The 18,112-nt window shown below is 40.8% G+C and overlaps 1 protein-coding gene across 1 annotated transcript in view; it reads right to left on the minus strand.

The window, feature by feature from the left end:
* The window catches only part of sgk1 (serum/glucocorticoid regulated kinase 1), a 35,124-nt gene extending 17,614 nt beyond the window's left edge, over positions 1-17,510 (minus strand). Inside the window, exons 1-2 of the mRNA XM_053644438.1 lie at positions 17,277-17,510; positions 3,172-3,369 (exon numbers count right to left, since the gene is read on the minus strand). Coding sequence (XP_053500413.1) covers positions 3,172-3,369; positions 17,277-17,495 — 417 coding nt within the window. The 5' untranslated portion in view covers positions 17,496-17,510. The remainder of the gene's footprint in view (positions 1-3,171; positions 3,370-17,276) is intronic.
* Between the last annotated feature and the right edge of the window lie 602 nt (positions 17,511-18,112).

Genomic DNA, 18,112 nt, shown 5'->3' on the forward strand with positions numbered 1-18,112 from the left:
TCACAATATATAGTTTGTAGGCTGCTAAACTTTAGCCAGTCTAGTCTTTAGCCTTAACCTTTTGTTTCTGTTATTATTTTTTTTCTTTTCATATTGCTATTCTATATTGCTGTACCATGTCTGAGTTTTCCTGGAGAACAAATGATTGTAGCTCCCAGCAGGAAGGCTGGAGTGTGAACGTGAAAGATTTTTGACTGCTAACCTTAACCTACTTACTTGATATTTGATACACACACCTCCCTGTGTCTAGAAATGATGCCTCTATTCTCTCTCTCTCTCTCTCTCTCTCCATGTTTTTGTCTCTCTTTCTCCCTCTAAAGTTTGTTTCCCAGACTCTGAGAATGTATCCATAGCGATAGCAGATGTAGGCTTCATTAATAATGCATGACAAGTTTTTCTTTTCCTTTGCTAAGTACCACACGGCGAGAGTTCTGCACAAATCCCTTCTCTCTCTGCAGCACACACATATTAAATTAAATAAATCAGAGAGAGAGAATCTCAGCGAGAGCGAGAGAGAGAGAGAGAGAGAGAAAGACAGACAGCACACACATATTAAATTAAATAAATCAGAAAGAGAGAGAATCGCAAAGAGATAGACAGAGAGAATCACAGAGAGAGAGAGAAAGACAGAGAGAGAGAGAGAGAAAGAAAGGAATATGGCTGCCACCACGAAGATGCACACACACCGTTAAGAAATCTCCAAATCAAATTATGGTGCAAAAAAATGTGCTTATTTACAGGGTGTCCAAAAATTCAGAAATCAACGAGAGTCGAATATACTATATATACACCCTCCATTTTGTTTTTATTATACACAACGTATGCACTACATGTTCACCCTTACACACCCTTACACTCAGCTGCTGTATCATGTTTATGCAGATATTGCTCAACATATTCCCACTGGTTCCTGGCTTTTTCAGACACCATGTACTGTATATACAGTACAGTAGCTCTTTTAACGAAGGACACTATCGCAGAGCAGCTTTATAGATATCCAGAGATAGATTTACTCTTTACAATAAGATTACATGGATAATCAAGCACTAATACCTGAATTAATACTTACTTAAATAGGAACTAATGATGAGTTAAGGCACGTACTAATCACGAACTAATGAAGAGCTGACCTTAACTATGACGTGAGTCTTTCTGAATTCATGTGTGAATACACGTAGGGGTAAACGAAATCAAATTTCACCCTCGTAGGCAGAGGAGCAGTGCCCCGGGCCCTTCGCCATCCGGAGCAGGTACTAGTCCTACAGTGGGGTTCGAAGAGAAATGGATGGAAAGTGACGCAAAACGGGTTGAGAGTCTTTTTACATTCGATAAAGAGGATCGATGTCAATTATGAAAGTAATCCAGTGCCATCCAGTGATGTTTGTGCACGCAGCTGCATACGGCAAATTATATAAACAATCTGAAATGATGCACGTTTATTTCATATTCTGTATTTCTTATAAAGCATGTTTGATTTAGTTTACCTCTACGTGTTAATTCTATACATTAACTAGCAAACATTAAGGCGGTCGATATTCGCGCATGAATTCATAAGTCGTAGTTAAGGTTAGCTCTTTATTATTTCGTGATTAGTACATGCCTTAACTCATCATTAGTTCAGATTTAAGTAAGTATTAATTCAGGTATTAGTGCTTGATTCTTCATGTACTGTTATTGTAAATTGTTACCAGATTTGACACGAGGAACCAGAGGAACCAGACTCAAAAGGGAACCCGTCCTCTTCTTGGAGATAATAAGAATATAGTAAATCATGACTCATCAACTGTATACTAAAAAGTCAAGCAATGCTAAGTGTCTGATCTTCAGTATAAGCATCAGGGTCTTTTTTTTTTTTTTTTTAATTCAGTAGAGTTTTAGCTTTAAGACTGTAATATCCAGGTGACATTATCCACTGTGTAATGAAGGAGAGAATAACAATCTCCGCTGCACAGTTTGTTTATCCGTATCGCATCTCCACCGATATCTCAGAAGCCTGCTATATGAAATTCATTTCAAGGCAGATTTAAACCAAATAAAGCAAGACACAGCAAATACAATATTAATATACGATATAAAACACGTGCAATAAAAGGTTAGGTTATATATAATGTATTTCATTTAAATACGAGTAAAAAAATTTAAAAAAAAAAAAAAAAGGAGAAAAAATGGACATTATTAAAGATAATAATAATTCGTAAAGCTGCATTTGAATTCAAAGCTAGACTGTATTTTAGTAAAAAAAAAAAAAAAAAAATTATAATAGTTTTACTCTGAAATTTATAAAAGTCACAACATCCATCCTACACAGGGTCACAGGGAGCCTGGAGCTTATCCCAGGGAAATCGGGATAAGCACAGGGCAGGGGACTCCGTGGACAGGGTGCGAACCCATCGCAGGGCACAATCACACACATTCACGCACTACACACAATTTGGAAATTCCAATCAGCACCTGGGGGAGGAAACCCGGAGGAAACCCCCGAAGCACGGGGAGAACATGCAAACTCCACACACACAAGGTAGAGAGAGGCGGGAATCAAACCTTCAACCCTGGAGGCGCGAGGCAAACATACTAACCACTAAGCCATCTCAGATATTCCAGACTGTGGCATTCACGTTATCCCAAATAATTCATGTCAATCTTTCACCCATCGCCGCTTCATCAGTTTTAGCAATGTTACTTTTGTTTATATTGTGATATGAACCATGGCAACAATAAGAGTACCTGTCATAGCTTCAAAACCAGTTTCCATGAGATACCGAGCATCTTCTTTAACGACCCCCTCGGAGACCGAGACGGAAGCCGAGCGAGACGAGCCTACTCTGAGCTAACCAGACACGTGTGTTTCTGTGCTCTGAGTGTGTTTCCGTGCTCCCAACAAACTCAATCATCACGGTCATCACCATGTACTCTGCTCCAGCACAACCTCCAACACTGACATGACTGAAACGTAGTGTAATGATTCAGCTTGTAAAGTCATGTGTGTGTATCTGAGTCACATGTGTGGACAAGGTGGGAGTTTGTCTGAGAGTAAGGCATGACAGGTAATAAACATGACAATAAAGGGTCAATAACACATAACACACAAAGGACTGCAATTACTGAGACAATATCAAGTGTAATTTGTTAGTGTGTGTGTGTGTGTGTGTGTGTGTGTGTGTGTGTGATGACCTGTGTGCGTTGCCGTGGTTGCCAAGCCTCCTCACTGCTATAGGTGATGAAGGGTCCGTTGCAGATGGAGCACTCCATGAGTACAGGGTTACCCAGTAAGGGTGACATGGCCCAGGGGCAGAACATGTGACCTTCTGGCTCCGCCTCTTTCGCCTTCCCATCGCCGTGATGGCGACTCAGCATTTTCCACTTCCTCACCTGGACAAACAAACAAACAAACACGCATGTGTGTAGGTAAACAGGTTCTGTTTGTATGTTTCTCAGTTCTATAGCTTTAGATGTAACTTTGGAAGTGTGTTTCACAATCACACACACACACACACACACACACACACACACACACACACACACACAAAACCCTACAGTGTCCTAATTAGCTCAACATCCATTTCTCCTCTCCTTTCTTTATTCTCCTCACCTCTCTCTATTTCTAATCTCTCTATGTCCAATCTCTCTATTTCTCCTCTCTCTATGTCCAGTCTCTCTATTTCTCCTTTCTCTATGTCCAATCTCTCTATTTCTCCTCTCTCTATCTCCAATCTCTCTATTTCTCCTCCCTCTATGTCCAATCTCTATTTATCCTCTCTATATGTCCAATCTCTCTATTTATCCTCTCTCTATGTCCAATCTCTCTATTTATCCTCTCTCTATGGCCAATCTCTCTATTTATCCTCTCTCTATGTCCAATCTCTCTATTTATCCTCTCTCTATGTCCAATCTCTCTATTTCTCCTCTCTCTATGGCCAATCTCTCTATTTATCCTCTCTCTATGTCCAATCTCTCTATTTATCCTCTATGTCCAATCTCTCTATTTATCCTCTCTCTATCTCCAATCTCTCTATTTATCCTCTCTATATGTCCAGTCTCTCTATTTATCCTCTCTCTTTGTCCAATCTCTCTTTTACTCCTCTCTCTATGTCCAATCTCTCTATTTCTCCTCTCTATGTCCAATCTCTCTTTGTCCAATCTCTCTATTTCTCCTCTCTCTAGGTCCAATCTCTCTATTTCTCCTCTCTCTATCTCCAATCTCTCTATTTATCCTCTCTCTATCTCCAATCTCTCTATTTATCCTCTCCCTATGTTCAATCTCTCTATGTCCAATCTCTCTATTTATCCTCTCTCTTTGTCCAGTCTCTCTATTTATCCTCTCTCTATGTCCAATCTCTCTATTTATCCTCTCTCTTTGTCCAATCTCTCTATTTATCCTCTCTCTTTGTCCAATATCTCTATTTATCCTCTCTATATGTCCAGTCTCTCTATTTATCCTCTCTCTATGTCCAATCTCTCTATTTATCCTCTCTCTTTGTCCAATCTCTGTATTTATCCTCTCTATATGTCCAATCTCTCTATTTATCCTCTCTATATGTCCAATCTCTCTATTTCTCCTCTCTCTATGTCCAATCTCTCTTTGTCCAATCTCTCTATTTATCCTCTCTATATGTCCAATCTCTCTATTTATCCTCTCTCTTTGTCCAATCTCTCTTTTTCTCCTCTCTTTATGTCCAATCTATCTATTTCTCCTCTCTCTATGTCCAATCTCTCTATTTCTCCTCTCTATGTCCAATCTCTCTTTGTCCAATCTCTCTATTTCTCCTCTATGTCCAATCTCTCCATTTCTCCTCTCTCTATGTCCAATCTCTCTATTTATCCTCTCTCTATGTCCAATCTCTCTATTTATCCTCTCTCTATGTCCAATCTCTCTATTTATCCTCTCTCTATGTCCAATCTCTCTATTTATCCGCTCCTCTCTTTATTATCCGCTCTCTTTTTCTCCTTTCCTCTCTCTACTTGTCCTCTCTTCTAATTACATCTCCTCTCCCTAGCTCTCCTTTCCTCTCTATATTTTTTATCTCCTCTTTACATTCCTTTTCTCTGTCTATTCTCTTCTCTTAACATTTCTTCTCTCCTCACTATCTGCCTCCCCACTATATTTTTCATTTTCTTTCCTTCTTTACTTCTTCTTTCTCTTTTGTTATATTCTTCTCCTCATCTCCTCTCTTCATTTCTCCTCTTCTCTCCCCCTTTCATTTCCTCCTGTATCTCCTCTTTCTATTTCTCCTTTCCTCTATATTCTTTTCCTCTCGCTCTCTTCTCTTAATATTTCTACTCTCCTCATTACATGTCTCTCCCTCTCTTTCGTTTTCTTTCCTCGTATTCCTCTCATTTCTGCTATCTCTTCTGTTTACATTCCTCTTCTCGTCTCCTCTCTACATCTCTCCTCTCTCTATTTCTCGTCTACGTATTTCTCCTGTCCTTTCTCAATCTCTCCTCTCCATATTTCCCCTCTCTCCAGCTCTCCTTTGCTCTCTCGTTTCTCCTCGCCTCTTTATATTCCCTTTCTCTGCATCTCCTCCACTCTTCTCTCAATATTTATCCTTCTTCTTTCCTCTCATATATCACCTCTCTCGATTCCTTCCTTCCTTCCCTGTTTATATCCATCCTCTCATCTCCATCATCCATGCTTCTCCTTTTCTCACTGTATTTTTTCCTCTCATTTTTTTTTCCTTTACACTTTTATATCTCATCTTCTCTCCTCTATTTTTCACCCCTCCTCCCTGCATTTCTCCTCTCTGATATCATCTATTTTCTATATCTCTCCTTTCATGTAACCTTTTATTTTTATTTCTCCTCCCCTCTCTATTTCCCTTTTCTCTCTTCTCCACATTTTCTCCTCTACTCATTTATCTATATCTCTCATTCTTTATTCTACATTTTCCTTTCATATATTCTCTATTCTCTCACCCACTCATCTCTTGATACCTCTTCGCTTTTCTCTTGATTTCCTCTCTTCTCTCCTTCTCTCATCTACTTTCCTTTCCTGCTCTTGTTTGTGTGTTTCTCTCTAATGCCTGTTGATTTGCCAGGCAGTGGAAAGCTGCTGTTTTGGAAGCCTGTATTTGTGTGTGTGTGTGTGTGTGTGTGTGTGTGTGTGTGTGTATGCGTTGCATTATAGCTTTAAGGAAAGTTCAGGCCAGAGCTGCTCGCATTGGATAAACATTCTTGAGATTCCCAAGATCCCACAAGTCTTCCTTCTGCTGGCTGTACCCATGGAAACCAGCTGAGTTTTTCACCGTGTTTTAGGTTTGAACATGTGTGGGCACTGCTGGCTACGGGCCGCCTCAAGTGATGCAAAGTGCGAATGCATGTGTGTGTGAGCGTGTGTTTATGGTTCCACACTAAAGTTTCCAACAGCCTGGATTTGTTGTTTTTTAATTTAGCGTGCTATGCGAGTTCATGCTTTGCTGTTCACCTGTCTGTGAGAGTCATGACCTCTGCAGTGCATCTCTGCTCGAGGCAGAAATACACCTTCACGTTTTCTGTCTTTGTGTCCCGCTATCCCGCCGACATAATTAAAGCTCCTTCTTGAGCCGCATTCCTTCTCCTTTTACAAAAAAAAAAAACGTATCTTTTTTTTTGTGCAAACCGTGGTTAGGATTACTAATGCGATTTTCAACGCAATATGAGCAGCACTGCAAAAATGTTTCATAAGAGCACTATTATCTGATTCCTGCAATACTTTTCCCCTACATTACACAAGATTTTGAAATTCTTTCCGTACAACTATTCTTCTCTAGTTTAAAGAGCAAAGTACTGTCACATAGCAAGCGAGCAAGACCACAGTTACACATTCACCGTAGAATGGTTTATGTAGAACAAACAGTAACCAAGGTAACATGGTGGGAAAATGATACGGTGCCTTTTTCCGTATAAAATATTAACTCGGTATGAATACCCAACCCTAGTGTCGTTAGAGTAACATTACAGTTAATATGAGTACTGCATTATCACGTTAGACAAACATAATCACCATGTTTTAACCTGTGGCAGAATCATAGTTACATACATAATCAAATCTCTTATCCTATTACAGAGGAGCCTGGAGCCTATCCCAGGGGACTCGAGGCACGAGTGGACAGGGTCCCAACCCATCGCAGGGTACAATCGCACACACATTCACACACTACAGACGATTTGGAAACGCCAATCCGCCTACAACACATGTCTTTGGACTGGGGGAGGAAACCGGAGTACCCGGAGGAAAACCCCAAAGCACGGGAGAACATGCAATTTCCGCACACATAGGGCGGAGGCAGGATTCGAACCCATGTGCGAGGCAAATGCGCTAATCACTAAGCCAACATATATGTAATAATTATAGTTACCAAAAAGCACCAAAACGCCTGCTGGTATGGCGCATGGTGTGAGTCAATTTTTGTCATCCATTTAGTCTTATTTGCAGGATTATGTTTTGACTTCCATCGAACCAAGTATGACAACATCACCGACAATCAGAAGGAAAAAATACACAGAACAGTATGAAGAAGCGAGGCTGGGGCCGATTTCTTTCTAGCCCAGACTGTGGATTCATACAGCCTATAATTACCGGTCATGTCAAGTGATTATACTTGGTGAGGATGCGTCAACTGGGGCACATTTATAAAATTATTATCCATAATACATCATCAGCAGTTACTGTGAAGGTGCATAGGAATATATGAATAATAGTTGGGAATAAAATCTCGATCACTGTATTTTCCAAAAGTCTACAGGAAGCAGATTAAGCAGACATTGTCCAATCAAAGTACAAAACTCCACAAAGCAGCAAATGACAGACCTATACATTTTATGTGGCGTTTATGTGGCTTTTATGTTTGACATGCCTGTAATTTGGAAGAGACCTGGTGTGATTATAGAAAAAGCAATCGCAAAAACATTGTTGCCTATCAGTTAATTACTGAGTGTGTTCCCGTGCGAATGCGTTATACAAAGTGTCCCAAAAGTCTCCATACAGTAGGGGACTGTGTTCGCCGGCACCACGTCGGTTGTGGCTTCGTCAGTGGATGTTCGATGTTCCACAACACTTCCAGTCTTCTTGAATTTGTTAATAAGTTTGGTAACAGTGTCGCGTGTGTATGATGTGCTCGCCATGTTCCATGTTAAAGTCCATCGCAATTTCCCCTATGTATGGAGACTTTTGGGACACCCTGCAGTTTTCCATCCATCCGTCCATCTTCTAACGCTTACTAATTTTCAGGGTCACGGGGAAACCTGGAGCCTATCCCAGGCAGCATCGGGCACAAGGCGGGATACACCCTGGACAGGGTGCCAGTCCATCGCAGGGCACAATCACATACACACTCACACACCCATTCATACACTACGGACACTTTAGACACGACCCTGCAGTTTTACGCCTATATAATAAGACCCGTGCTGTAAGTCTCAACCGTAACGGTTTGATAATAATAACACTGAGCCACTGATAGGGAGTAGAATATTTCTAGCCGTCCCATTGAATATAGCGACGGGCCATCATTCAACTTTCTCTTTTAATTCATCATTAAACAGCATAGTCAACACTACAGTGGCTGTTCATACAGGTATATCTAACAGATTCTTTCATGGAATCATCACCGCTGTAGTGTGTTGTTCTTAGAGATTTTCCATAAACTTCAAAACGTCTTCGAGGCCGCGGCACTAAAAGCGGGTAAAGGACATGAACTTTCTTAAATAAAACATCTACCCGCTGACAATGCCAGACCATTCCTGGAAGAGAAGAAGCAAAGGGCAGAGTGCCAGGTAGGTAATTGTGCTCCAGATCATATCGAAGGTGAAAATGCGGTGCAACACACACTGCAGAACGCGTGAGAGAAGAAGAACAGGACTCCTGGAAAGAGGGCATGGACTGTACAGACTCTGCAGTCAGTACGGACTCGGATTTGGTTCATTTTGAAGTACTAAAGGCTCTATGCTGACAGAAAAAAAAGCATGTCTGGAGTAATTATGGGCATTGTGATGACATTTCACTAACTGCAGACATTCAAGGACGTCCATTATTAACTTAAAAGGCCTCCTTTATTGAATATGTCTCTAAATAGAACCGTATACAACAAGTTTCTTTAAGAAAACCTTTAAACAGCTTGCCAAATCTAGTCTGATGACTAGTGTTGTTTGAACACCTTGATGTGTACAAAGATTGCATTTAGCCCTAGTATTGCACAGTTCACTGTCCAAACATGTTCTTGTTTTTTTTTTCCCTGACTCATGCTGACCACATTATCCTCTAATATCATTAACTCTCAGCAGAGATACAAAGGGTCAAAGGGCACGAGGTCGAGCGATACAGAGAAAAGCCGACGCAAGCGAGCGAAGGAGGAGAGAAATGAGAGCGGTGCTAATTCTCCTGCAAAGTGACAGGTATGTGCGTCTCCGGTGGCTTCGCTTATGTAACGATACACTCACACACTCTTTCCTGGCCTCCGTGTCGCTCGGCTGTAGTTAGATTCAACACGGAGGTGGACAGCCATGCTGTGAACAGTTTAAAATGTGAAGACTCGGCTCAAGAGGGTGAGAGAGGTGGAAGATTACCTTACAGTAGCTGCTGGAGAAAAAGGGCTTCGCTTTGGGGAAAGTAATGTATGGCGATGTATAACCATGTACAACACTGTCAGACTATTCAAGCTGTTCAAATGTTCAAGCTATCGAACATTTTAGCGTTTATGTTTGAAGAATTCGTGTGAAATACACTTGAAAAAATTTGAACACCTAACCAAGGAATAAGTGTAATTGAATCAAGATCGTATGTAATTGGAAAAGGTCAAAATCTTTAGCACTCTCATTAGGCCCTTTAGGTGCACCATGTATTTATGTGTTACGGTTCACATTAGCGATATCTATGAATGTTTTATCCAGGCATAACCATCACCTGATTTTAATAAGGCCCTTGTTTACAGTCCATTAGAATCCCAGAGCAAAATATACACCAATAACATTTACTATAGCGAAATATATATATATATATATGTATATATATCTCCATCCATCCATCTTCTATACCACTTTTATCCTTTTCAGGGTCACGGGAAACCTGGAGCCTATCCCAGGGAGCATCAGGCACAAGGCGGGCTACACCCTGGACAGGGTGCCAATCCATCGCAGGGCACAATCACACACACACTACGGACACTTTGGACATGCCAATCAACCTACTGTGCAAGTCTTTGGACTGGGGAGGAAACCGGAGTACCCGGAGGAAACATGCAAACTCCGCACACACAGGGCCACGGTAGGAATCGAACCCCCGACCCTGGAGGTGTGAGTCGAACATTCTCTATATATATATATGTATCTATGATAAAACATAATGTATAATACAGTGATAAATATAACGTAAATAAAATTTGTCATGTAATATCAGAGAAGGAACTCTGGACTAGAGTTCCCAGCAGCCACTGCACCGCACTGCATCACAGTCACATGACCTGCACCTGAATCACCTTCATGTTAACGAGCACTTATGTGTATATTAGCCACAGTTTGCACTGCACTCCTTGTCTTGCGTTTTGTCTTTCTTTACCGTTGTCTCTGCTGCTGTGTTTATGGTCTTTGTTGCATGTTTATTCCTAGCCTTAATGTTTTTGCCACTAGGTTCTAAGTTCCTGTTTTGTGTTTGGTGTTTGCATTAAAGCTCGCTGCACTCGCATCCGTCTCCGCCTCTCCTGACGTGACAGAATTACAATAATCACGTCACTTCTTTTCATATAACATGCCATTAGGTGGACCGGCTACGCTAAATTGCCCCTCGGTGTGAAAGTGTGTGTGTGCATGGTGCTCTGTAATAGACTGGCACCCCATCCAGGATGTATTCCTGCGTCACGCACAGTGTTCCTGTGAAAGACTACTTCAGATCACTGCAGATGAAGGAACGAATAAACTATTAAGCATGGTCCGTACTCTATGTTGACCAGTGAATCAAATCTGTAATGGTGTGGTCCTTGTGTGGTTTCTGGTCACAAATGATAATTATTGGTAGTGTTTGTACTGTTTCCTTAAATCCCTATTTTACGTAGGAAAATATAACAATAGTATAAAAGATCATCTAATATTCACCATCTTAATATGTATACTCCAATGGATATGATTACGCATGATTTTGATTTAATTATCGTCTACATATGAATATACAGCTGTTCATGAGCTACTGAGAACAGAGCAATGTACTGTACTCCGTGCGCAAGCAATATATGGGAATATTTGATGTGTATGATATGGAAGTCACGCTGCAGACGCATGTCGAGGGCTCCCTGACCAAGTCTGAACCGCACTTTGACCTTGTTGTTCAAGGTCAGCTGTTCTTGGCACCGGTCTTAATCAACACTCATATCGTTTTCCTGACAACCGTAATCTCGGTCGCACACAATAACGCAATCACCGGCCATATCAGTTTCCACTGAGCCACAATCTCTCCTGCATATACAGTAATTATCGTGACGACAAAGCTCATGATGATGATGATGATGATGATGATGGCATTTCTAAGAGCAGGTCAAAGAACTCCAGCCCCTTGATCTACGATCACACTTGTGAACCTGACACTATAAATAATCCCTCTTTCATGTTGTGTGTGTGTGTGTGTGTGTGTGTGTGTGTGTGTGTGTGTCACAGCAGAGACCCCATCGATGAGTCATCAGCTCACTACAGCCAGGATGAATCTTTCTGCCACATTAATTTTTCTGCCTCATGATGTCCAAATACACACATACACCCACACACACACACACACACCCACACACACACACACACACACTGTGAAAGAGCATTTTCTATTCAAATAAAAGTCAAGGTCCTTCCAACAGCCAAATTTCTTAGAGGAGGTGAGTTCTAAGTATAACATGAACGAGCACCGTATGTGTCACACTCGTGAATGAAATCGTTCACAGCTGCTGATGGTTTTGACACCCGTGCACCGAAACCCGCTAAATCCCAACACCTCCCCTAGGACAGCTAGTGAGACAAAAATACCATGTGTCATCCCTCTTCATCTGTCTCTGTCTTTCTCCACTCGTACACATCTGGAACAAGAAACTCTGGTACACTCCAGAACTCTTGAAGAACCCATTTTACTAAGAGTATACCAAGTACCAAGACAGTTGAGCTAATACTGGTGGGTTCTAGATAATAATAAGAAAATGATTACCCTTTCTACCACACAGTTACCAAGTTATACATAGACTCGTAGAAAAAAAAAGCGTTCTTGAATTGTTCCTCTGGAAGAATCCTTAATGGTTTTATGTAGAACCCTAAGTGTTTTTCTATTACCAATAGAACCTAAGAACTGAAAGAACCAATAATCATCCAATGAACCCTAACGTAATCCTTAAGGAACTGTTTTTACTAAGAGTTTAGCAAGTACCAAGACAGTTTAGCTAACTTTGACAAGTTCTACGTTCTATTACAATGAAAATAATCACAAACGATCTGGAGTTTGTACCATATACCCAGTTAAAATATTCTTTAAAAAAAAGGGTTTTCAAAGGTTCGTTAGGTTATCCTCATGGGAAACCCTTAAAGGTTCTAAGTAGAAGAGTTTAGCAAGTACCAAGATACTTATCACATATGTAAAGGTTCTTCAATTGTCCTCTGAAATAATCTTTAAAGGTTTTCTGTACAACCCTAAGTATTTTCCTATCAGAATGATTTCCAAATACAACCTATTTTGCCAGCTAAGAACCAATAATTATCTAATGAACCTTAAAAGAGCCCTTGAAGAACCCTATTGACTATGCGTGTACCAAGTACCAAGACAGTTTAGCTACCTTTGACAAGTTGTACGTTCTATTACAAAGAAAATAATCACAAACGATCTGGAGTTTCTACCATATACTCAATTAAAACATTCTTAGAAGAAAGGGTTTTTCAAAAGGTTCTTTAGGTTATCCTTATGGGAAACCCTTAAAGGTTCTAGGTAGAAGTGGTTTCCTTTCAGAACTTGTTTGAACGTGGTTAAGTTTCAGAACTTAACCATCTGATTAATCCTTGATCGTATGTATTAACTGGATAATGCAAATTTGATTCAAAATATATATATATATTCTTCTAAATACAATACCTAGAACCTGTCAGGCTTAAAAAAAAAAAAAAAATGTAGCAAAGCACCTGCTAGAAATTCTCAGCTGTACCAAAGAAAGTTCATGAACCGAGCAGCAGCTAACAATCGCCTGAGGGAGAAAATGAGGGCGAGACACAGCAAACAGTGTCTACTGAACAACTTTCTATACAACATGCTTGCAAAAATGTGATGCTTACAGGATGTGTAGTGTCTAAAGTGAAAAATATTTCACAGGAGTGATTTTTAAAAGCGTTTGCGGGTCGTTTGCTAGATAGCTAGCAAAGCTGCAGCAGTCATGTTACAACATTAAACTCATGAATATAGCAGGTAACATAATACATCAAAAACGGTGTCATCAATCGCCCCTTTGTTGTTTAGACCAGATCACCGATGTGGCGTCTCTAGGACGCGTGTTGTTAATGCTAGTTGTCATCCACCAGAACACTAACATTATCAAATGCATTTCCTGCCTCTTCCCAGGTAGAACACCATTACATTGCACCAACGATAGTCCACCAGAACCAATATACTTTCAGCCACCTTTAAATCCACCTTGCTAGATTGACGGTGTTGTTATGGAAAGTGCTTCTTTGCAAACATTGGGCAGCACTGGGTCAACTTTGGCATAGTTGTTATGAAAAGTACTCCTTTGCCTATGGTAGACCAGTGTTTGCACAACTTTATATAGAGAGGGCCAACATAGCCACCCAAAATAGACCTTGGTCCGACGTCAGTTTGCTACCTTTTACTGCACTTCTAATCCTCATACTCTGTAGTTTATGTAGATACAGGTCCATTGTGTATCATCAGTCAGTATGTGTTTTGATGTATTTTTCCCTGCTTTTCACTTGCACAGCTGGAACCTGGACAGACTGAAGCTCTGCCAAATCCACTCAAATTAGGCAAATATGCCAACAATCAGGCCAACACTGTAGTAAAAACACTCATAGAGGCTTTAGTTCCAGATGTAGGGCTCATTGGGTTTATGACTCTAATTCTAGAGGAAGTAAACATTGTAATGACACATTAACTGTTCCTATGAAACGCCACTTTACCACCAGGAACACCGAAATGACTTTTTTAAAAGAATTCCAGAGTTCAAAACAATTTAACGCATAACAATGAACGAGAGCAAAGGAAGCCGATCCCTAATGTCGCCTCAGGCACTTCATTAGCATACGCTTCGGCTGAAATCATACATGTTAAGAGTAATCTGACTTAATCATTATACATTTCTAGAAACTAAGAATAGCAACGCTGAGCAGTTACTGGAACGCAAAAAAAGAGCACGGTTTTTATTTTTAGGGGATGAATGGATGTTAAATTAGCTGGAGAGAAAAGTTTCATAGCTGTGGAGTGACTGAAAATAAATTCTGCAAGTTTGTCCAGAATGTAATATTTTTCCCTCATTGCTTGTTCTTCGGTGGGGAAATACATATTTATTAATAATAACAGAAATGACAGAAAGAAAAGGTTGCCGGGAGCAACCTTTCCCAGGGAACTCGGGGCTCAAGGTGGGTGACACCCTGGATGGTGTGTAGTTTTTTTGTTTGTTTGTTTGTTTATTTGTTTGTTTTTTTGAGTTGCAGTTAGTGTGTTGTTTTATGTAGCACCAGGAGGAACTGGAGGAACGTTGTTTTGTTTCACTGTGTACTGTACCAGCTGTATATGGTTGAAATGACAATATAAGCCACTTGAATTGACCGATTACAGGGCACAATCGCATACGTCGTCAAACACTATGGACAATTTGGAAAAACAATTTGAAAATCAGCCTACGGCACATGTCTTTGGACTAGGGGAGGAAACTGGAGAACCCAGAGGAAACCCCCGGAGCACAGGGAGAACGTGCAAGCTCCACACACACACTTTTCAGAGGCGGGATTCGAACCCCCAACCCCAGAGGTGTGAAGCAAACGTTCCAACAACTAAGCCACCGTGGCCGTCTAATAATAGAAATATGGTAATATAAGTTATTCAACATATAATACGATAATATTGAGTATTATTTCATATTATTTAACAGGTTCTCAGATCTGACCTGGACATGAAAGGTTTGACGAAATAAACTTGTGAATTTATATTACACAAATCACGTTCCCCAAAATAAAAAACATGTTTCAAAACATTGATAGTAGCAAATTAACGTTTCATGCTAACTATGTCATGCTAGTAAATTTTTCATTTGCAAAATAAATATCTTAAAGAGTGTTTTTGTTTGTTTGTTTGTTTGTTTGTTTGTTTTCCGTTTAAAACATCATGGAGCTCAGTGTTGCTATCCACAAATCTGACATAGAATACGCCAGCAGGAAGTCACTGTAAACATACACACTAAGACCAAACACACACACACACACACACACACACACACACACACACACAAACTGTAGGTGAACATTAGCAAATATAAATACAGACACCCATGAGCCATCTGGAAAATATCCTTACACTAAAAATGGCTGAATTAAAAACAAACTAAACTGGGCTGTTTGTAAAAAACAAGACTGGACAACGATTGGACAGAACTCAAGCTGGGTTCATCTAACTCAGAAAAAATGGCCATGCTAGGTTGAGTATTCGGCCCAAATATTTAACAGGTTATTATTATTATTATAGTCATTATTATTATACTGCATGTGCATTGATTTGTTTACCGTAATGCTTGTAAAAAGTGATTTAATGCACATTAATGCAAAAGGATAACAGGTAACTCAAATTATATATCTCAATAAATATATGTTAACTATTTGAGAAGAGTATAACGAAAACTTCTTAAAACCTTTTCCTTCGATCAGAGGTCAAATCTAGATTGTTTAAAGCGGTCATAGCCGTCATTAGCACATACAGTATGTGTCCTCCTTCAGATTCCTTCACACGGGAAACATGCAGTTCAGCTGCTAAACGCTTTCTGCTAGTTTGATGCCTTTTCTTCTAAACGGAGCAACGTAGTAGTTAGTTCCTCGTTGGATTAAATATGACAGCGCCAGGCCCGAGGCTGCTGTAAAAGAGCACGGATGATGCAATGGATCATCTTTTCTTTCTCACTCTGTCTCTAACGCTGTCTGATTCTGTCTTTCAGGTTTGGGCATTGACAGCATCTCAACTGGAATTTAAAGCAGCCTCGCGCATGCTCACCACCCGCGCTAGGAGATTATCATCATAGCCCCAGAACACAAAAGAGAAGGAGAGAGAGGACAAAAAACGGACTGAGAGATTGGAAAAGGCGCCATCAGTGCAGATTTCCCAGACTCTGAGAGACAGTGCGAGGGTCTACAGCCTCATCAATCCGTATAAACACACACAGAGAGTGAGAAGATCACAGTGTGAAAAACAGACGGAGGCAGAGTGAAAGTCCTTAAATCCATCCAACACAGGAGATCTCAGGAGATCGTAAACCACCAGCTCAAGATAAAATAGGCAAAAACTGAAAACTGTTCAGTGTGGGTCAGAATTATTGGCTTGAAAATAATCTTCCAGAATAGTAATCTTCCATCTAGCACTCTGAAATGAGCCCCACCTCCAGCTGGAACATGTGCCGTGTTCAATTTCCAGCCTCAAACTGGGAAAAAACAAAGAAAATCCCACCTCAAGTCAGAAAGGCGTCCTCAACCCCAAGTTCAGCATATGATGCCAAAATGGCTGCTAAATAAAATATCACTTCACTACGTTAAAAGAGTTTATAGTTGTATTAACTTCAGAACAGTCGGATGAATCTGCGACACTGAATCTACAGGTCGCTCTTTTGATCATCATGAACGCATACTCAATAATGTTGCTAACAAGACACACTTTCATGGATAACTCCATGTTTTTTTTTTCCACTTAAAAATGACACAATGCATACTTCGCGCTTCTAAATTAAGCCAAACACTTCATTATAGCTGTAAAAGTCAACTCAAAACAGCCCAGACTCCACTTGCAGGCAATGGAGGGCTCTAAATGTTACAAACCAACACTTTAACCAATGTGAAATAAGTGTTAATATGACTAGCATTGGTAAATCTGAAGCAAAAGCATCATTTCTGATGACCTCCGTCTCTTATTTCCAGCATCACCAGTCATCAGGAGTCCCCACGAAGACGTCCTGTCTTTGTGCTCACTTTCCTTAACATCGCCGATAATTAATATAAAGGATAAACGTTGTACTATAAAATACACTAAACAATACACTGGAAGAAGGATGTTAAGTCAGAATGAAGATATAAAAGAGTCTGACCTTGCAGTTTTTGGTCTTGTCCCGTGGGCCTGGTATGCAGGGTTGGCACAATGGGCTGGGGGGGTGTGGGAGGTAATACCCTCCAGGGCTGTAGGGGCAGCAAGCGTACGAAGTGGGGAAGTGTGTGTACCACAGGTCCTGTCCATCCTGACACTTGGGACACGGTGAGAGGAAGGCTTTAGCCTGGGGCTTCTCCACACTCACCTTTGGGTTTCTCATCCACCTTCGCACCTGTTCATACACACACACACACACACACACACAGAGCATTCAAACACATTACAATGGCCTTAATGTGAGTTACAGCACCTCATAACATTGTTTTCAGTCTTCGCTTGGAGCAACACATAGGTATTTTGAAGCACATTATGGACTGGGGAACATCCATCCATCTATCCATCCATCCATCCATCCATCTGTACCGCTTATCCCACACAGGGTTGTGGCGCAGCCTGGAGTCTATCCCAGGGCACAAACCGGGGAACACCCTGGACGGTGTGCCAGGGCAGAATCGCACACCAATTCACACATTACGGATAATCTGGAAATGCCAATCAGCCCACAGAGCATGTCTTTGGACTAGTGGAGGAAACCCCCAAAGCACAGGGAGAATGCGAACTCATCGCACACAGGGTGGAGGCAGGTTCGAAACACCCAACCCCGGAGGTGTGTGGCAAATGTGCAGTTTGGAAGACTCTAGTTCTTTGTTTTAAGAGAGCATTGACAGCTAAGTAGCTTTTTAAGAACATTTAAAAAAAAAAAAATCTGCTATTGCTAAAGCTCTCCAAGGGTGGCACGGAAGGCAGGTTCCTGCCGCACAGCTAGAGGTTCACTGC

The sequence above is a fragment of the Ictalurus furcatus genome, chromosome 15 (genome assembly GCF_023375685.1).
Source record: "Ictalurus furcatus strain D&B chromosome 15, Billie_1.0, whole genome shotgun sequence".
NCBI lineage: Eukaryota > Metazoa > Chordata > Actinopteri > Siluriformes > Ictaluridae > Ictalurus > Ictalurus furcatus.